At 39.8% G+C, this 21,203-nt stretch overlaps 1 protein-coding gene across 1 annotated transcript; it reads right to left on the reverse strand.

Annotated features, from left to right (window-relative positions):
* Nucleotides 1-1,554: 1,554 nt before the first annotated feature.
* CASP2 (caspase 2) lies at nucleotides 1,555-20,618 on the reverse strand. The gene is made up of 10 exons (XM_082278115.1): nucleotides 20,436-20,618; nucleotides 14,808-14,975; nucleotides 13,239-13,314; nucleotides 11,790-11,884; nucleotides 10,209-10,385; nucleotides 8,949-9,077; nucleotides 8,441-8,531; nucleotides 4,117-4,266; nucleotides 3,923-4,032; nucleotides 1,555-3,330 (listed from the first exon to the last, which is right to left on the reverse strand). The coding sequence occupies exons 1-10, from the start codon at nucleotides 20,583-20,585 to the stop codon at nucleotides 3,196-3,198; spliced, it is 1,281 nt and encodes a 426-aa protein (XP_082134241.1). The 5' UTR covers nucleotides 20,586-20,618; the 3' UTR covers nucleotides 1,555-3,195.
* Nucleotides 20,619-21,203: the final 585 nt, after the last annotated feature.

The following is a 21,203-nucleotide window of genomic DNA, read 5'->3' on the forward strand; positions in this document are numbered from 1 at the left end:
CCTGAAGGGAAGGGTGAGAGCAAATTATACAACACAGGTACAGTGCACGTTAAGAGTCTCAGCTTGGCATAAATTTTTTGTTTTATAGATGTTCAGCCAAACTTTTTGATGTTTTGGAGTCATATACTCTCTTTCAGTACCATTCTGTACATCCTAATTTTTAAGGGGACCAATGACTATTTTTACAGAATCAAACCCTTTGACTATGCATTAATTTTAATAATTATAAATAGGGGAAAAAAAACACTTTAGAATTAAAATTGTATTAATTTACTGAATTGTTTTGTTAATGATTCTCATGCAACTCGAGATTTTTTAAATATCTCGTCTACATTGGGTTCACTGTTTTCACTCCCCATCTCAAACAAAAACCTTTGATCTTATTCTTCTGGTTTCAAGACAAAATGTGAACTAGTTAACATTGCCCTGCTTTCCCAGCTATTAAAAGTAATTCCTTAAACTATGCTAGTAGCTCAAAACTTACCTATGAAAATACAAACATCTTGTTGACTTCATCTTCTGGACTACTAGAATCATTTTCTGCACAGGTAGATGTTGGTAATTTCTGTGTTAATATCAGTACTAAATTTCCTTTATCAGAATTTGGCATTTTTAATAAACCAATATACTCTTTCACTAAAAAGAGATCTCAGAAGACACGAAACAACTCTTCGAGGTGTCACGGATGAAACAGGGTAAAGGGCAACCTCTAGTGGATCTGGATACTGGGGATTATTTTTACAACTAACAAGAACACGGCTTTTACCTTCTTATTTCACACTAACTCACTTTCTCCCAGGTGCATTGCTTTGATCTCAGCTTCCCTGCCCAGCAGTAAAATCATGGCTCATTTGTGAAGGTGGAACAGAAAGTTCTGTTAGTTCTATGGTGTACAGCTGCTCCCAGTTACAAGTCTTGGGCATTATGCATCAAGCCTCCAAGCATTCCCTGGCATTCCTTCCCATGCAGCTCTCTGAGCCCCTGAACCTTCCTCCACTTCCAGAATCTTTCTGACAGCTGGTATTTTCACTTTCTTCTTCCTTCCAAGACTCCTTTTTTCCAGGAATCCTTCATTTCGACATCAACTTTTCTTTCAAAAACACCAAGCCCAAAATTTTCCTAATGTAAAATATTTCATGTGCTGAAGCACAACATCAGTCTCCCACTTGCTGGTTCTGTCTCTTATCTCTTTATTAATTTATCAGTCTTTGTTTGGCCCAGGTGTTATCAAAATTTACAAGCAGCTCATAGTGGTTGCAGCTATAAGTAGCAGGCTTCTGCCTGAGAGTTCAAAAGCCCCTCTGGGATGTGCTACCTCAAGAAATTACACAAAATTCTCTTTATATAGAACCTCCATTTCTGCAAAGGTCTAACTCTCCAAATGGAAGACACTTCACCTATTAATCAAACAAAAATTCTTTATTTTGACACGTCAAGGCAGTCAAATACAAGTATACAAAAAGATATACAAAAGTGGCAGTGATCATGCAACTTGATGCAATCCTACAGAAATTCAATCCATCACAATGGACTGCTTCATCAATAAACCTATCTGTAAACTATTGCACCATTTCATAGAGGGAGCACTCAGGAAGACAGTGTTTATACTCCAGGGAGGTACAGGAGCCCCCAGACTGGTATATTAGACTTCAGAGTAAGGCACCAATTGGCAAGTATGATTCTTGTTCTGCTCATCACATTGTGTGTAGGATAAATGCAAGATACATGTTAATGCTGCACCTTTGTCAGCTGGAAGAAACACAGCCTTCATTTTCTAGGCAGAATAATATAAAGAGCACATGCCTAGTTTTCCAGCCTCCCTCCATATCCCTTTGTGCTTCCTATACATAATTCTGTCCTGAAAAATATATTTTAAGAGCCTACTTACATTAAAAAAAAAGCCAGGAACTATGCTAACTTAATGCTACAAAATGGAGAAGATGGAGACTGAAGTGAGCAGCCTGTAGTCCATATGTAATCCAGTATCTCAGGATTTAGGCTCTACCACAAAAAGAGAACAATGCCCATCTCCCATGTCACATCAAGTGGGAGTAACTGCAGTTGGGACACAGCAAGACACAAATTACAGCATGAAGAGACTGTGCAGGAAATTTCCAAAAGAAGTGATTGATTATGCTTTTAAATTATCGTGGCAAAGGAAAGAAAACTCACAGAACAAGTTAATAATGTAAAACTCTTCCCTCTCATTTAAAAGGGAAAAACACTGCAGTGATAAATAATCCAAGCACCACGCTTAGACTGTAAAGAGCTGCCTTGAATATTTTTGTTAATTAAAAAGACAGAAGATTCTTTTGTACAAGGCCATAGAGTTTCAGGGCTTCAGTTGTACAGTGCAATTTATAAACTCCTGAGAAGTTGGTGGACTGAATAGACTGAATGTCTATTGTGACATATAAGTACTACAGCAAACAAATTCCTCAAAAGGAATATTCCATGCAATTGCTTGCTCTTGGGACTAAGGGGAGTTAATCTAGAGTTTCTAGATTCAAAACTATTTCTGGGGCAGTTTATGCAGGCATATTTGCCTGGGTCTCTATATGTTTTGCTGATAATCTGGGATGTCTTGTAGTTCTCTTGGTAACTTGGCTATAGAAGCAATGTAGAAAAATAGACTTTTAAGTGATCAAAATGGAAGGTGTTGAGTACTGAGAACAATAACATTCCATTTTAGAGAAGAGGGGATTCTCCTTCACAAGGGAGCCCTTTTCTAATGTGCACAGGAGTCGACTGTCCTGTATGAAGAACCATGCAGAAAGTATTTAAAATTTTAAAAGTACAAGCATAAGATAAGTAGCATCTTTTGAATGATTGTCCTTTCAGAAAGGCTTAACTTAGAAATTGTACAAGTAGTCCATTTCCATTTTCACATTCACTTTGTTTACAAATGTCCTTATGTCTCCTTCCAAAGGATGTTCCCACGTCTTTCCAGTTCCGATGCTGATCCTCTTTCCATGAATTTCTATACATACAGAGTTAATTGGGATATTAGAATTTTAAACCCTGAACTGAGTCAGATTACAAGGAGAGTTGCCAGTTTATTTTAGAAAAAGACAAAGAATTAGACTGGCATTCCTTGCTTGCACATCTGATGTCACAGCTCATGAGAGTGAAAACAGATATCCACAGTCAAAGTTCAGCTTTGGCAGTACCTCTCTCCAAACAGAGCTGGCAAGGTTATTTTCCTGGTAGATAGCCAGGAAACAGGTAAAGGTCCCGACAGAGTGTGCTACAATATTCTGACATTTCCTTGCAGCGGTGAAATTCTGTGCCTGGGGCATAACCTTCTCGTTGCTTGATTTGCCTATTCACCTAGATGTGAGATTAAAAAAACCAATTAAAATAACTGGAAGGATTAGAAGGACAGAAGGAAGAAAAATGAAATTTCTTTCTGTACTCACAGATTATTCTATTTAATGCATTAAGTAGTCCCCTAACTATAAGAAGGATCAAGAACTAGGCTGCAGTTCCACAGCAGCTCAAGCTGCCGTGGTCACACCACGTTTTTCACTCCTTCTTCCTCCGTTTTCTCAATCTTTACCTTATATGACTACTGGTGCTTTTGCAGCTGTGTGGTGTGAATGTTTAGGGAATGAATTCACCTGAAAAAAAGCTATTTCTATAGAAGAAAAGTGATTCTTGGCGAGCAATATTAACTCTTCTTGCAAGTTCACCATGTGACTGCACAAATGAAACAGGAGTCAAAGAAACAGCATCTTTACTTGGGTTAAACTGCTATGCAACTGTATATAAACAAATAAGAATGGGGAAAATTATAATTTTGCTACAAACAAGGCAAGAACAAGTGCTTTAATAGGACTAGATTAATCCTAGCACTTTGAAGCAATGGAAGGCCCTTCAAAAACCAAGTAGAAGTGGGAGAGTAAATGCACTTGTGCTTTACCTTCACCAGCATGTCAGCCACGTGAGTGTGTCGGGAGTCCTCAGCAAACACCGAGGTGAGAGCCTCGACGTACCAGGACCCGCGCTTGGTGTTTCGCATGGCTGCAGTGCCTGGAGAGAGAGACTACCATGAACACTTTTGGGGGACACAGACACATAAAACCTCCTTATGCCCAAACAATTAGGGCCCAGTACCTTTCAGACAAGCGTATCCACAGATCATATCCGAGCATGTTGGCAGACGTAGCTTCAGACTTTCTTCCTTGTTCGCATCACTCTCCTCACAGCCAGGGGAATCTGACCATCCTTTGCCATCTCTTTGGTCCACTCCTCGGTCCAACTCATCTGGGGTGGCAATAAACAAGGAGAGGGAGAAGGGGAGAAGAAATTATCCTGAATTACTGGATTTAGCTTTCCTGTACTTTCTTAGTTGACACTTAACCGTGCCATAAATCAAGTCTCTCCTGATGGGAGAGAATTTGCTGAAAGTCCTTGCAAGGAGTTTGAGAGATAAACTGAGATGTCTCTTTTAGTTTCAATGCTTCCAGATAGCTGTTTATTAAGTCTTATCAGAGGAACAGAGCCACTAGCGTGACCCAGGTACAGAATAGAAGGAGGAAAAGTAGGAGAGACCAATTATCAAGATTTACATGGCCTTTTAAAGATATTTTAACCAACAGTTACTAAAAACGTACATTATTTTTACTTTCCTACCAATTATTCAGAAACACTGCTAGGAATTGCGGAATTCTCTATCCAATCATCCCAGACCACTTTTACTGCAGAATATGGAGCAGTAGAAGAAGGTCCAGAGAACAACAACAATCCTCCATTTTTTTATATTTTTTACTCTTATCTATTTACTACAAAGAGAAACCTAAAACCGCTAAATTTTTCACCCTGTGACAATCTTCCATAGTAGTCTATCGCCTAAGTCACACCACTGTATTTTCTAGTTCTTGTCTGACTGTTGGTAATTTTTTTCCAAGCTTGGAGGTTAAAACAGTGTTGTTCAGGAGGGTAAGAACCCTTAAAAACAGGCAGAGAAATATTCTAGCACTCTGGGCTCCTACACTTAGTTTTGGGCTCTGGTCAGTGACACCACAACTACCATCAAGCAGAAAGTTTTTGCACTAACTTTACACTTTTTCAGCTGTTTTAAACTCATCTGAAAGTTCTTCTGCACAAACTAACGCAGATACCAACAACTGCTCCACCTGCTTAACCTAACCTGACTTGGTTTGCATGCTGATTTCTGCTCCCACCCCTTCCTGTGCAGACCGTGGGATAACCACGAAAGCAGGGAAGTTTCTGGTAGTTCTCCACCATTCATGGAAGGATCTGATGCCTAGCCATGAAGTTTTTATTTTCCACTCATAACTACCTTAGAAATATCCAGAAATGTCTAGAGCACTTTGCAATGATAACTATCTATTTACCACAGAACTCAAACAAGGGCTGTAATTTTGGTTGCTAAGGTCTATGTCCAAGACAACTAGAAAACATGGACCAACTATCTCATCTAGTTCTAAAATCTGATTACAATACTGCTTGTTTCAATTAAAAGCATAAATTGTACTGCAGAAAAATGCCAAATAATCTGACCCCAAACATGAGAGAGAACTTTAGTCCATGCAGATTAGTTTAAAACCTGAAGAGCATTTAATGCCCTCTCCAGGATTCATTAGTATGTACTATGCAAGTGTACATATTCTCAATTGGTTTTCTACATGATGCAGAGTTTCCATTATAATCTCGACTAATTGCTTAGTGGTGGTAACTTTGATAGTCCAGCTGTGTTGCAAGAAAATTCAAATTACATTTTATAGATTTTTTCATATAATTTTGCCTTTTTGTTTTCTTTTGCTCTGAGAATCTATTTTTCTCCTTACTTCCTAACAGCACAATCAGAGTCTAGTGTTAGGATGCTTAAGTGTCCACTTCAGAGACCTTCCTCTTAAGATGTTTCTCAATTTTTGTTGCTAGCTCATGCCCTAATACATTTGGATTTCTAACCCTTTAACAGGCAGTAGCACAGATGGCATCTCATAATTATGCTCAGAAAGTGGTCAGTTCATAAGTCAGCAACATTGCTCTTTTCCTCCAAAAAGAAAACAGCACTTGGAGGGGTGTGATTGTCTGAAACAGCCTAGAATTAAAGTCTCCATAGCTCAAAACTTCCTGACGGTTTCCATTAAGTTCCTTTCTCATCTCTTTAAGGTAGCAATGCAAATTTTTTTCATTTTTAACCACACTTTTTTCACGTCTTTTATCCTTTAATCCTTCCAGTTCTCTATGTTTTAAAAAATTTAGTGTACTGTTCACTGTGCATTTTATTTCAGAAAAGACTCAGGTAATTTTACCGTCAAGCTCTATTATTCACACTGTCATCACCCCATTATGTATAAAGTCAAAACTATTTTGATTAAAGCTTCAGAATTACACATCTTCCTCATACATTTGTCTTCAAACACCACTCCAATCCACTTAACTAAAATGTGTAAAGCACTAACCCGTTGCATACTTAACTACTAACATACTCCTAATTTATAGAACCACTGCCAGCGATTGAGCTAGTCTGTTTCAATTGTATTGAAGCTCCCAGATAGCTGTTTTGCCAATTGATTTAAACAACTGCTAACTAGCCATTTGTCATTACTTAGTCCAGTTTTTCACTCTTTTGGATCTACTACATTGAAGCTGCTTAATATCTGTGTTTAAAGTATCATTTCATGCCACACTGAAACTTTTCTCATTGTTTTCTGTTGCCACAGGTTTTTGATCCATGACTGTAGGTGGACTACTTCACTTCCTTAGTAGACTCCTGCCAAAAGTTCTCTGGAAATTAAGACTGTACCAACATTTCTTTATCTACATTTTTAAAATGTGTCATTAATAGAAGATAGAGCATGCCTACTATGTAAGGTTAGGAAAGAAGAGTAATTTATGCATTTCTCATCTTGTTTCAACTAGTTCCAGCTAACTTGCATGGCACAGATAGATTGACTACTATTTCAATTATGACAATACAGTCTTTTGAATACTGTTTAAAGAATACACATTTTTGTTGACAGTTCAATTACTCTGTAACTGGCTCTCCCCTCCAACTATTAATCAAGGTTAAAAGAGGTTAGACAAGGCAGAGTTTTGCCTTGTTTGATATTTTTTTTAACTGAGATTTTCCTTTCAGTTTTTCAAGTACCTCAATCCTTTGTCTATTGCAATATCCTAGTTCTAAAGCATTGTTCATAGCAAGCTTTACCACTCTTCCTTAACTGCAACTTTTTGGGGAATACAAAGGCCAAGCATGATTCTTTAGTCTTAACACATTCATTATGGTAACACTACAGTCAAATAAACCTAATTACCTAATGAGGTCAGCTGACAATTCTGGCTTATTACACTTATATCTGCACTGAGTTTGCGCGCTCATGTTTGCTCAAGAGTGTCTAAATGTTCATTCCCATAAGGAAAGCAATCAGATTCAATTCATATTGTAAGCATGCATGTTACAGTGTTCCCAAATGCTTAGAAGGACCAAGTATTTCTGATCACCGAAATACTTCATGTAGACTTTGGGCTTTTCCCTGAACTGGGATTAAACAAGAGTAGAGACTAGAGGACAAACTATAAAGCTTGCTAAAACTGAGAAAGAAGGGAGACAACTGCGAGGAACAAGGGAAAAGCAGGGGGGAAAGCATACACACTAGAAAAACTTCTCCATCACAAGGGAAAAAAGAAACTATAAGACAGCTTCACTTTGGAATATCAGCAATTTCACAGAGTCCAAACACTTGAGGGAAAAATGTGGTCATTAGCACATCTGAAAGGTAGTTAGTTACAAATGTGTTTGTTTAGTTACAAAAGGAAGGAAAAGGAATAGCAGAGTTGAAAAAAAAAAAGTATATAAAGCACAGAAAAAGAACAAGGCTGTAAGAATCATGAAAAGAGTTCTGTACAACAGCATGTAAGAATTCAACAACAGCATGTGGAAAAGGGTGCAAGGAAAGGTCATTTTGAGGTTGAAAATAGGCTAAGGTAAAGGAAAAAGACAAAACCCCAAAAATAATTGGAACCAACTCAGAGAGCTCAAGAGACAACCACAAGAGACACAACACATCGAGGACCAAGAGAAAGACAGGACCTCAGCAAGACTCCAATGCTAGTGTACTGCTCCATGCTGTGCTGCAATTTGTGCACCATGTGCCCCACTCCCCCTACTGCAGGCACAGCACGAGGAAGCCCCCAGGTATGAGTGGGATATGATGGAGCTTGATGTCACTAAGGTGCTCTGGGGTCTGCAAGTCAATGCACACACCTCATGCAGAGCTAAAGACACTTACAGAGCAACAGATGCAGTGGCAGCAGCAGGGCAGAGGGAGGTGAATATGGGTCCCACTTACACCTGAGAGAAGCAAAGAGGAGAGTTGACAGCAAGTTGAATGTGAGGGTGTGCATGTGTGTAAAATGAGCCTTAATGGCATGCCAAGTACATGGCTTTTAGAGTTCGGGCACTCACCTCCCCGGCAGGCCTGAATAAAGAACATTTTGGGCTTATTCTGGAGATTTGGGCAGTTTGCATTATCAAAGAGCCGGAAAGCCTCCTGCAACTGAGAGAAGAAAGAAGAGAAATTTCTTTATTGTAGCCTTCTGTAAGCCAAACCCAGTCTCACCTTGCTTCCCTCTATTTTGGTTATTATCCCACCAGTCTTGGTATTTTCTCCTTTATCTGCAAACTCAGTGTGTGACAAACACATCCCTTTCTCCATCCTCTCCCCAGGTTCCTACTTGCTTGGGTTCATGCACTCTACACCTAGTATCTATACAGAGACATAACTTCCTCTACTTGCCATTTTTCATCTTCCAGACCTCTCACAGACAGCCCCTTGCCCTTTTCTTCCCTCCAGCCCTTATTTTTTTTAATTTTAAAAAACGTGAATCCTCAGCCTTCCATCACTTTTTTTTTTTGAACACTGTTACTTTCCTAGAGACAACCTAAAACAACAGGTCAGGACTCAGCAATATACCTCTAGTAGTTTGCCATCACTGCCATAAACTCCACCCTCCACACCATGGGAAAGCAGAGCTATAATGCAAGAATCCACATCTCGATGATCTCGCAGCTTGGAGAATCTCTCCAATGCATTCTGCATCTCCTAAACCAGAGGGGGGAAAAAAAAAGAAAAAAAAAGTTCAATGCTTTCTAGACTTCCACAGGGAAAGTGAATCAATATTCAAGGAAAAACACAAATGGCCTTCCTGTTACAAAGAAAACCCCTACATACATCAAATGTACATAGAAAAGATGTGTTCTGGAAAAAAAAAAAAGGCAAAGTATTCTTGTTCTTTTATGCAGCATTCAGTCTGAAGTATAACACTGTGAAGCAGGAATCACTTAGGCCAGCAGGGGAAACCAAGTGATATTTTGAAGAGGTTTTACACTGACACTGGAGTCTGGCTGGGATATTTGAGCAACTTAACAGATACATACTCTGGGACTTGAGGCATTCAGACACTAGTGGTCAATTAAAAATTTAAACTGGAAAACTTTAGGAACTCTGACAACATGGCAGATGCAAAAGTTTTATATCAATGTTGCAAAAGCTCTGTTCTTGAATAAAAGACTCTTTAACAGGTCCTGTATCACTTAGATTCATAGGGATTTAAAAGGACTAAGATCAAATGGTGCTGGAGAAGGCAGCAACTGCATTCCTATGGAGAGTGGCTTGATTAAGTTAGTCATGGAACACAACCAACTTTCCTAAGTGAAGCACAGCCACTGTTTTTAGCAAAGACTGGAAGAGTAGAACTGAACTGCACAGATAGTGGAAGACTGATAATTAGGTACTGACAACTGACCTTCATCATAGGATGTTTACATAGGACATGAAAACATCATAATTGCAAAGACTACATCAAATATTTGCAAAGTTTAACTTTTAGGAGAATATTACTCTAGATAGACTTTGCCAATGTTAACTGGAGACTTTATTCATTTGTGTTTTCAACACACATGCCAAGAGCGGTCTCAAAATTCTTGACCCTTGCACTAGAGTCCAGCTAGAGTAGTACCTCTTCTAGTCCTTTGTGATACTACTTTCCATTGGAAGAGCTCAGCCTTCCAAGCTTTCTCATGTTGATCAGTAGGAGAGGAGACATCATCCCATTCCTAAGCGATAATTCACATCTTCAAAGCTTAGCTACATAACCAAAGGGAACCTCTTAAGACAATTATGAAACAAACTCTCATCCACACCAGCTGTGAAGTACTGGGATCACCCCCTTACCTGTGCAGTTTGATCACGAAGAACAGTGACTCGATAGCCGAGCTGCTTGAAAAGCATCTCCAGGGAGGCACAGTCCACATCTCCCCCTGCGCGGTATTCCAGGTCCTTCTCGCTGCTGAAACGGACATTGCTGAGGATAAGTGCTAAGCCTCGGGGCTCTGATGTCAGCTTGTATGCCTGAAAAGCAGATTAAATATGGGTACACTTAGGCTACACAAGGAAATAATGGCGTGTTAGAATAGGACAGCAGTCATTCCACACCAACTTGATACTCCTGTGCTTGCCAGCCCCCACAACTGGCAATCCTACAGTACTATTACTAATAGGTTAGACTGGCTTGCCTTATTCTTCATTTTAAAAGAAACACAGCTTATCCATTTCAATTAGGTATTGCTAAATTTTTTCCCTTTCCCACCCTCACGCCAGCAGGGCCCCATATATCTGGGTCACCTCCATCAAAGGACAACACCATGTAAAATTTAGCTAACATTTCTTAGTTGCTGTTGGGAGCAGACAGATGTAAAATAGCAGTGAGTGTAATTGTAACAGCAGGCGACTGTCAGTCATTGATCTTTAAAACTGTGCAACTGGCAAAAAAGGTTAACAGGAAAAGAACTAATTTAAGAGGGGTGTCTTCAAATTAAGTTCCCTCTCTGTCCCTACCACTCTAACAACAACAAATCAATAGTAATTCACTTACTAACACGCCTGTAAATTGGAAGTAAAATTTAATACCAAAGGACAATATCAAATAAGGTGTATCCATGCACAGATGCAAAAGGAGCCTAGTCAAGCTCACGCTGGCACTGCTAATTTATCAGGTCACCCCAACAGACAGTTTCAAAAAAACCCACAACAACAACAAAATCCCCCAAAAATGCAAACTCAACCCAAACAAAAACCAACACACAAACAAAAACTCTGTTTTGCTATACACAGAGCCTCTGACATTGTGTAACCCTAATGAAGTGTTTACCCCACAACACAAACTTAACTTTTCCTTAAGCCTACCCCACCACAATCTACGCTTTACAGACAGAATAAGCAAAAAGTAATTAGATTACACACATTACTTCAAGCACTGCAGCAGAAGATTAGAAATTCACATTGCTCTATCCAGCCTAGAATCCTGACCAGGTTCTTAAGCCTAAGGACTCTTGTGTAGAGTTGACAATTAGCCCAACTTATGAGTTGAAAACACAGTTCTACTATCTTACAGTCATTTACAGGGTTTGTCATCTTACAGAAGATGAGGACACAGTCAAATAAATTTGAGGCAAAAATACTGACTCACAGAGAACAATAAAACAGAAGTCATTTCACAAAGCTATTCATGATCAAAGAAACACAGGCAGAGATTTGTACAGTTACAGAACTTCTCAGGATTTCTTGACACTTGTAAATGAGAACCACATCAAATAGAGCACGACTGGTAACACCTTTCAGTTACACAAATAGCACAACCCTGATCTGCATTCCAATTAAGCCTTTCAACTCAATTTTAAGTGGCACACGTTTAGCTGATAGATCCAAACATTTCACATCTCTCACATCTTAACACTTTCTCTGCCAACAACTTACCAAGTGCTGATGATTGTGATAAAATTCAGGACTGCAATACTTCACTGGAGGAATTGAGGGACCATCTCCGTTATCCAAAGAATGTTCCATTGGTTCTGTGCAAAACCGAATACATCAATAATAATAAAAAATTCCAGACTCTGCATTAAGGTAGTAACTTGCAAATTCTGAACTATATTATCTTATGCATATTTCATACCTCTAAAAATTTTGTTTGATCAGGGACTACTGACACAAAATGAAACACAGAAGAGAAAAAAAACGACTGTAAAGGTATACTTATTTATTTTATTTTAACTGGCAGCTTTTATTTTTGCTTGTATGTGGGTTATCCTCATCTAAGGCCTAGTCTAGAGTATGAAAACAGAATTCTCAACTAATATTAGATCCTTGTGCTTTCTGCTGTTTTGCAAAGTATGTTCTTACTTTCAGAGTTTGGCTGACAAAATGCTGCTAAAAAATTTCAAATAGAATAGTTCTTTCCTTTCATAAAAGGCCTCCCATGCTGAACACATGCATAAGTGATCAAACGAGACAATTCTAACTTTCATGAAGTGCAAAGCCCTCTTCTTTTTTTATCTGCTTCTGAACACTTTCCTCTGGATAACAGCAGATGAGGGGAATGATAATCAACTATTTGCCATTTGCAGACAAACACTCACTCCTCTGTACCGAAGGAACTGAGCTAATGACATTCACGATCTCTTCTGAAATCCTCTTTCAGCCTTTTGAGGCATGGCTCTCCTGGTTGGAGGAACATATGCTCTAAAAAATCAAAACAACCCAACCTAAAACCCTTGCAAATAAATAAAAAGTTTACAAAAATTAGACACTTGTTCTTTAACACCAGAGAGAGCTCCTAGTAACCAGCATACAGATAAACCTGTGGAAAAAGTACTCCAGGCATTACCAGAGGCAACATAGAAAGTACCAAGGAGATTCATTCCAACAACTGGTTATTAGACCAGTCCCCTGTTCTAAGTCACAAATGTATGCTAATGAAAAGCTGATTTGCTGCACCTAACAGAAGCTACAGAAAACCAAGTTGGACCCACATAACACATATAAGGCTTTAAACTAATCTTTTAAGAAGGAAGTCTAAGTTAAGGAACGCCGCCTAAAATGAGTATCTTATCAGAGTTGTAGCTCAATGAAATTCTATTGCAAATCTTACAGAAAATCTTTGCAAAATCTAGGATTTTACTGACACGTACTGTTTTAAGCAACAAAGTGTCCCATAAGAATAAACGAAGCTGACAAGAAACTGTTTTGGTTGTCTCTTCCCATATGCTATAAATTACCCTCTTTGATCATAATATAGTCAGTTTACTGTCAGGTTTGTATGCCTGGGATGAGCAAAGTGGTGGCAAGCTTATTTCTAGAATTGAAGTAACAGGGCATCAAGAAATTGAAAGGAGCCAACCAGGTAGCAAATCATGTGCAACTCACCAAGCCAACGGGGTCTCTTTGAATTACAGGACTCACTGGCAGGGTATGGAAGATCTGACTCATGACAGTGCTCAAGCTACAAGACATCAATAAATCCATGAAAAGGAGTAGCAGAGAATAGCTATGTTTTTTCTCTATAGTACAAAGCTGAAGGTATCATGAAGGAAAAGATACATGCATTTATATACACATAAAAATGGTTGAAATACAAGATTATGGTTCACATCCAAAATAAACATCATGACAAGACAGCAGCAGCACTTTCTCACAATGCAAAACCCCTTCTTTGCTCATCTCTACTTCTACCCAAATCCTCAGTTTAGAATCTTTACACTGGGGTCATCCCAGCCTCCTTGGTTTTACCAAAAACTTGATTTGTCTGGTGATTCCTGTATTTTTGTTTGCTGTCAAGATTTCATAGTTTGTATAATACAGCAAAATCAAAAACAAAAAATTAAAAGGGTAGGCTAATAAATTTTACATTTTAATACAGGAACATCTGTTCAAAAGTATTTGTTCTCCCTTCCTTTGCATAAGATATGTTTACTGAGAGTTTCCATCCTTGCCAATGCACTAAGAACCTTTGCAACATTCTTCCTTTAGTACAACACTAACAACTACATATAGTGAAAAGGTGAAAAAAAATAACAAAAGAAAAATAAAAGTATTTGTTTCCTTAAGAGTCTACTCAGACAACCACTGAATATTAAACCAAAAAAATTCAGAGAAAAAAATACACTCTTTTCAGGTTTTGGATTATTGATTACACACCCATTAAGAACACGTTGGATGCAAGAACATTACAGGAACCTTGTACAGTTCAACAAAAAGAAATGCAAAGTCCTGTGCCTGGGGAGGATCACTCCGAAGTACCAATACATCCTGGGGACCACCCAGCTGGGAAGTGGCTTGGCAGAAAAGGAGTTGGTGTTGCCAAGTCAAACAGGAGCCAGCAATGTATCCCTGGCACAAAAGCAAATGGTACCCTGGGCTGCATTAGGAGGAGCGATGCCAGCAAAAGAGATGAAGGGAGGAGTTCCCTCATGGGGAACTTATCATATGAGCACCTGGAGAGAGGGTGCAAAGAGGACAGAGCCAGGCTCTTTTCAGTGGTGCCCAGTGACAGACCCAGAGGCCATGGGGACAAAGAGAGACACAGGAGGCGCCCTCTGAACATCAGGAAATGCTTTTTTATTGTGAGGGTGCCTGAGCACTGGAAGAGGTTGCCCAGAGAAGTTGCAGTCTCCATCCTTGCAGATATTCAGAAACTGCCTGGACGTGTCCCTGGAAGCCTACTGAAGGTAATACTTGTGCAGGGAAGTTAGAAGAGATGACCTTCAGAGGTACCTTCCAGACTCTACTACCTTGTGATTCTTTATGAAAATTCTATTCTTCCCAAGTTTCTTCCTCTCTGCTTTTACTAAGGCTACTGCAAGTTTCAACTTGCAACAAAAATCCATTCTATCCTTTGTAAACAATTGGGTTTTTCCCATTTGATAAAGATCCTTTTGTGCCCAAACCCAGTTTGAAATGCAAGCCATCCATCTTATTTTTTTAAAACTGCTGTACCCTTGCAATCTCATGGCTCAGGTTGGACACTGTCTTCAGGATCATTGCCTCCAGATGCTGCTGTTGGGTTTCTCGCAGAGCTTCACAGAAGGCTGAGAAGGCATTAGGACCTCTCTTGGGTAGCAAATTGAGGAATTCCACATTTCGGTCAAAGCTCCCAGACTTGGCCTGAACCCAGAGGAAAAAAACCAAAATCCATACTCAAGTTAACACCCAACATAATTAACTTTCAATGAATCACCTGCACAACTATTTTTTTTTAATTTCAGAAAAACATTCCACCACTACGCTTAGCTGTGCTAGATCCTTTATTATACTCTTCCTAGTTGATTTCATTCACACTCCTCTGTTCCTATTTGCCTGAGAGTATAGGACAACACAACAAACCAACAATTCATACATGACCACACACAGTAATACACCGTATTCGCTCTAAAATTTTACTTCCAGTTACCGTTGCAATAGTACGTACTTCTACTCACTGAGTATACAAAGTCAAGAACATACTTCCACTACTATCCAATAATTTATGGCCTCATGTAGATAGTCAAATTCTCCAGAAAACATGAAGCAAAATTCTTCCTATACTCAGTCAATTTCAGAATGTTATTTCGTACATACAGACTAATACTTAGACCAATGAAGCAATATATGCTAATATATGTGGAAAAGTAACCATCAAAAAATGAAATTCATGTGTTTGCAAAACATTGTCAAGAAGCTCTAATTGTTAGAATATTAACGGATATTTGCCAACAAAATATGTAATTTATACAATAATACCCTTCCCTGTGAAATCTAAACCACACCAAGCATCGCATACCAAAATACTGGGTATCAGAAATAAATTCTGGGTTTTTTTCCATTCATCCCATATTTTTTAAATTATTGCTTAGATTTGAGATCTCTCCTTTTGGTGGACAATTGAGAATAGCTGACAAGTTATACAGAATTAAGGCCTAACAATACAGCAATCACAGGAAAATCAGAAAAAAAAAAAAAAGAAGCTTTGAGGTAGATGTATAAATCCTCTGCTACAGAAGATATCACATCATCTGGCTTCATTCGTAAAAATTATCAAGCTCAGTGTTAAAAGGAGTTTGGTTTTGCCCCAACACATTGTTTGGGGGATATTGCAAAATCTTGTTGATCCAATGTTTATGAACCAATTTACAGTTTCATATCTATATTCATTCATGACTGACTAAAAGCATTTTATTTTTTTATCAATAGTATTCCTTGACTTCAGTGTTCTGTCCTTTCCCTTATTTATCAAACTTCTTTCTATAAATTGGCCTTGATTTGCTCCAGTAAACAAGCCACTTTCTTTCATAAATGGCCTCTTTCCCTTAACAGTGAAAGTACCTTTTTCTATTCCCAAAGGATCCTGAATTTTCAGAGTACTGTTGACTAAAAGTCCCTATAATGATGTCTTAGTTGTGTATTCCCAGAAGTATAAAGGTGCCTTTCTCCTGGTAACACTGCAACACTAGTCCATCGAAAATAACCAGCTCCATATATTTGTATCTTGCTGTAAGCTAAGTTTTATTGTAACTAATAAAGTAATTGAGACTTGATTTCTAAAGTATCTAATGAATTTTTTTCCTTTCTAGCAGACCTGCAGCTGTTTTGAGACAAGCTAAAGGTCATTCATCTTCTTCACAGTCTATGACTCTAAGCCATAAATGATAGTTAAGAACACAAGCTCACCTCAAGAAGCAGAGCCTAAGTTTTATTGAAAAGTCAAGAAATTTCCATAATGTTCATATTCTGCACTTTGTATGTACAGCAGTCAGCTTTTGGCTGACTTCTTCCTCAGTGCTTCCTTAAATACTCAAAGGGCTGTTACCTCCTGATATGACTTCCTCTTCAACACCACATTTAGGTTACACTAAATAATGTTCAGCAAACATTCAGAAGTAAAACTTTTATAGGACACATTTCTTTCATTTTATTTTCCAATACATCCTTAATTTATTTCTTTCCCCTTACAGATGAGTTTGATAATCTGCATAACAGAAACTAGCTGTAAATAAACTCCAAATTCCTGCCAATTCCATATTAGTCTTATTAAGCCTGAACATACCTGCAGAATCTGTGGAAAAAGCATATATAATTGACAGACATCCTAATCAAATTTGTGTCACTTGTCAAAACCAGTGATCCCTTCATTTCTGTCTAGTGATCAACAGGGTATTTAAATCTCTGTATCTATACAATCTCAGTCTTTTATTACAGTACAGAGTATTCAACCTGTTTAAAAAGCAGGAAAGCTCTTGCTACCATATTTGCAGTTTTAGAAGTCCACCCCAGAGCTCTGGAAAAACATCTGATGCTCTGACAAGAAGCTATTTATGCAAGTAGATTTTGAAGCTTGCCTTAAAAACAGCTGTTTCCCGTGTCCCACTTTATTTCCACCATAACATTCCCCTGTGTTTGAAACCCCCCTCTTCTGCGTTTTCATCTACAGAATTATAACATCATTTTCACTACAAAGGAAACAAAATTTTTTTCTTTACTCTTTATTGAAAGTATATACAGTGGAAAAAAAACCACACATGGTTTAGTATCTTTCTGAATGACCCAATTTTTCAATCCTGTCAGATCCTACTATCTCACCACATTTCAGACATCAAAGGAACCTGCTTCTACTTAATAATTCCTCTCCAAGGTACATCTATAACCCCTTTACTTATCTTCATATTCCTTGTGAGCTCCTCATCCAGTTCAACCACCTTTGTCTTCAGTGGCTCTTCTTGCAACATGCTCCCTCTCCCATATTTTTCTTACTTATGGTAAAGTTTCAGTACTAGTTTGACATCTCACACTTGGAAAAAATGTCATGCCTCAACTCCCTGAGCTCCTTGATTTATTACACTTCCCTTGGATTACAGAAGTTTATTTAAGTGCTCTATTTCCAGAACCATTTTCTTCTTTTGTTTAGCTCAAATCAAGCCAACAGGACCAGTGTAACTGTTGTGTTTTTAAGAAAAGACGATTTAGAACCTAACTATTTATCCAGATCTTGATTTCCTGACTTACTGGAGGAGCAGGAGCATAAATATATAGAACCAGTCAGTTATTACATCCAGGAGAATCTATTCTCTTTCATCAGACAATGGCATTTGGCTCCTCCTGTTTCCATTAAGGTACCTGATGATCAGCATCACAATACATTTTCAGTAACAGGCTATTTAACAGCACTTCCGAGACCTGTGCTCACATTTGCCAGAGACAGGAAGAGTATTAAAAATTCACAGACCTACTCGAGGAAAACGAAAGATAAGACAAAGTGTTTTCTACACAAGTCATTTTTTTAAATGCACTTTACTTTTTCTCCATTGCACCGTTATGACTAAGATTATCCAGTAAATGCTCCATTCATTTCTATCCTTCTAGTACAATGCATACTTTGCAGTTCCAGCTGTGAATGCTTTCCTTCTGCCTCTGCCATGTTTCTATTTTCGTTGCAATTTCCAGATCAATACCCTGCAACAGTAGTTCAAGTCACTCTGTTCTCTTGCCCAGGCTGCTACTGCTATTTATACACATTTAATCTCTTAGTTACGAGTGTTTATTGTATTAGGCATAATTTTTCCACTAAGCTATTACTCTTTACCTGACTTATCCATCATAACACCTTTTTTCTTACTGACAATCCATTACTAAGTATTGTTGCATTCCCTTTTAACTCAATTACATCTGTAGGGGAAGATTCCTTTAGGCTTCTTCCCTTCGGTCTCAGTTTAATACTTTTTAACTACAACAGCATCTTGCCAAGAAGAGTATTTTCTCTGGCACTACTTTAAGTTTGAAAGGATTTTTTCCCCCTTTTCCCCCTTGAGTGACAAACTGCAGGCCATCAAAAGAACACCCCTACTCACCATCCACACTTCAGCAATGCTGTTGCTTAGCCCTTGTGGGCTGCTAAGCACCAGATGCTCAGTTGTTTCCTCCCCAAGTGGAATAGTGGGGAGAATCCAAAGAACAGAAATGAGAAAAGCTGAGACAGAGGTGGTTTAATAGGTAAAGCAAAAACCACACACACAAAGCAAAACAAAGAATTCATCCACTTCCTGTTGGCAGACAAGTGTTCAGCCATTCCAAGGACAGTGGGGCTCCATCACTCACAATGGTGACTTAGAAACACAGAATATTCTGAGTGGAAAGGAACCCACAAGGATCGAGTCTTACTGTTAAGTGAATGGCCCATACAGGGATCAAACCCAAGACCTCGGCATCATTAGCACCATGCTCTGACACTCAGTTTGCCCCTTCCTTCTTCTTCCCCTAGCTTTACATGCTGACCATGACACCAAATGGAGCGGGATATCCCTTGGGTCAGCTGTCTTGGATGTCCCCTCCCACATTCTTGTGCACCTCCAGCATTGCTGGTGGGCTGGGGTGAGAGGAAAAGGCCTTGGCTCTGGGTCAGCACTGCTCAGCAATAAGTAAAACACCTCTACATTAACAAGACTGTTTCCAGCACAAATCCAAGATATAGCCCCCACACCAGCAGCTATGAAGAAATTAACTACTCCAGCCCAAACCAGTACAAGAAGTCCTTGATTCAGCCTCCGGCTTGCACTGTTTCACTGTATCTTTATTCTCTTCCACTAGGGGTTGGAGCTATTTCAGGTGAGACGGCCTGGAGCTCCCACAATTCAGCACTGATATCCTTGACAGGCCCCATGAGGCATCTAATACTACCTTTGTTGCTGAGTCAAAGTATGCAAAGTGATTCACATTATCTTTGACAATGACTCAAAATTAATCAGGAAGTTATTTATTCATTGCTATCAAAACCTTATCAGTCTCAGGTTTACACTTTCTACACTCATGCTCAGAAAACAGTTCATAATCCTATTTTTCAGCGTCTATTCTTATCATGAGACCATGAAGTTTGCCAGGGGACTAAGACCTCCCTCAGTTCCTTACTTGAGCTGTGAGATGCACTTGACATGCAGCTTCAGCCACTTCCTTTCCAGCCTGCTTTCTTTGAAGGCCTGCATGTCCATCCCGCACAGTGTTCTGTGCGTTACCATCCCTCTGGGAGAAATCCCAAGCTACTTCCCATGACTTCTCTCCACAGAATCCACTGCACAAGGTAAGCAACACAAGCCTACAAACAAATAGCATTTGTTATCTGACAGTGAGCCTTGAACCCTGCAAGGCACTTCACACAATTTACAAAAACATATATGAAACACAAATTCTTTATATGGAGGATGCCACAACAAAGTAGTATATAACATATTCATTTACTTATTTTCACAGTATTTTTTTGGAAACAGATCTTATTCCCGCTTCTGCGTGTGGACAAAAATAAGATAAGCACAAAGTGACAACAAAGGACTGGAAGGTACCACCCGACCCGCAAAGCGCAGCCTGCGGCACCTGCACACCAGAACGCAGGGAATCTCAGAGGAAATGCACTTTTTCTTTCTACAAAAGCACCTTACAGTTCTCCTGCACGCTGCTACCAAACTCGCGCAGGTCATCTGAACGCAATCACACTGAAATATGCATGCAGCACACAGGTGAGTTTATTCCATGCTGCCACTGCAAGGAACGACACCGAGCTCAGCCAGAAATAAAAGCTCACGGCGCAGGCGACAACCCGCGTACCTGTATCATTTCCACCATCTCCGTGGTGATGATATCCTTCTCCACCATGTGCTCCACCAGCACATTCAACACCAATTGCTTGGCCAGCATCACCCGGTTCTTCTTGAGCGCTTCCTGGTGACACCGCTGCATGCCGCACGCCGCCAGCATCCTGGGAGGAGCGGGGACACCAGCGGCGAGCGCCGCGGCAAAGACCCTGCCGTGCCCCCTCCCGACTTTTGGCTCGGGAGGAACGGGCGCGACCCCGCGGGCCGCGGCCGCCGCCTGACGACGGGGCGGAAAGAAAGCCCGTCCCGCCTTTTCCCGGCGGCCCCCGCCATTCAAACCGCTTCCCGCCGTCACGTGACCGCCGCTGGAGCGGGAGCGCTTTCCCGCCTCTTCCTGCCCGCGCTCGCGCTGGAGCGCGGCCCCTCAGGGGTGCGGCGGGGCGGGGCCGGGGCAGTGGTCGGGCCTGCCGGGAGGATTAGCGGAGGCGCCGCTTCCCTTGGAAACGTACCGGCTCTGCGTTTGGTTTCTTTACCTATGCTGACATGGGTTTCTGCGGAAATCAGCTGCAATCAGAAGCGATAACGTGCTGTAATGAAGAGGGAGGGAGGGAGCCCACGGGATGTGCAGAGAAATACGAAGGGAAATACATAAGGAAAATCAAGTGAGCATCCTAGCAAAAGCAAATTCACAGCTCTCATTACAGAATCACAGAATCAATTGGAAAAATCAGTTGGAAAAGACCTCTGAGATCACCAAGTCCAAACTTATGGACGCCACCAT

The sequence above is a fragment of the Coloeus monedula genome (assembly GCF_965178545.1).
Source record: "Coloeus monedula genome assembly, chromosome: 3".
NCBI classification, from domain to species: Eukaryota; Metazoa; Chordata; class Aves; order Passeriformes; family Corvidae; genus Coloeus; species Coloeus monedula.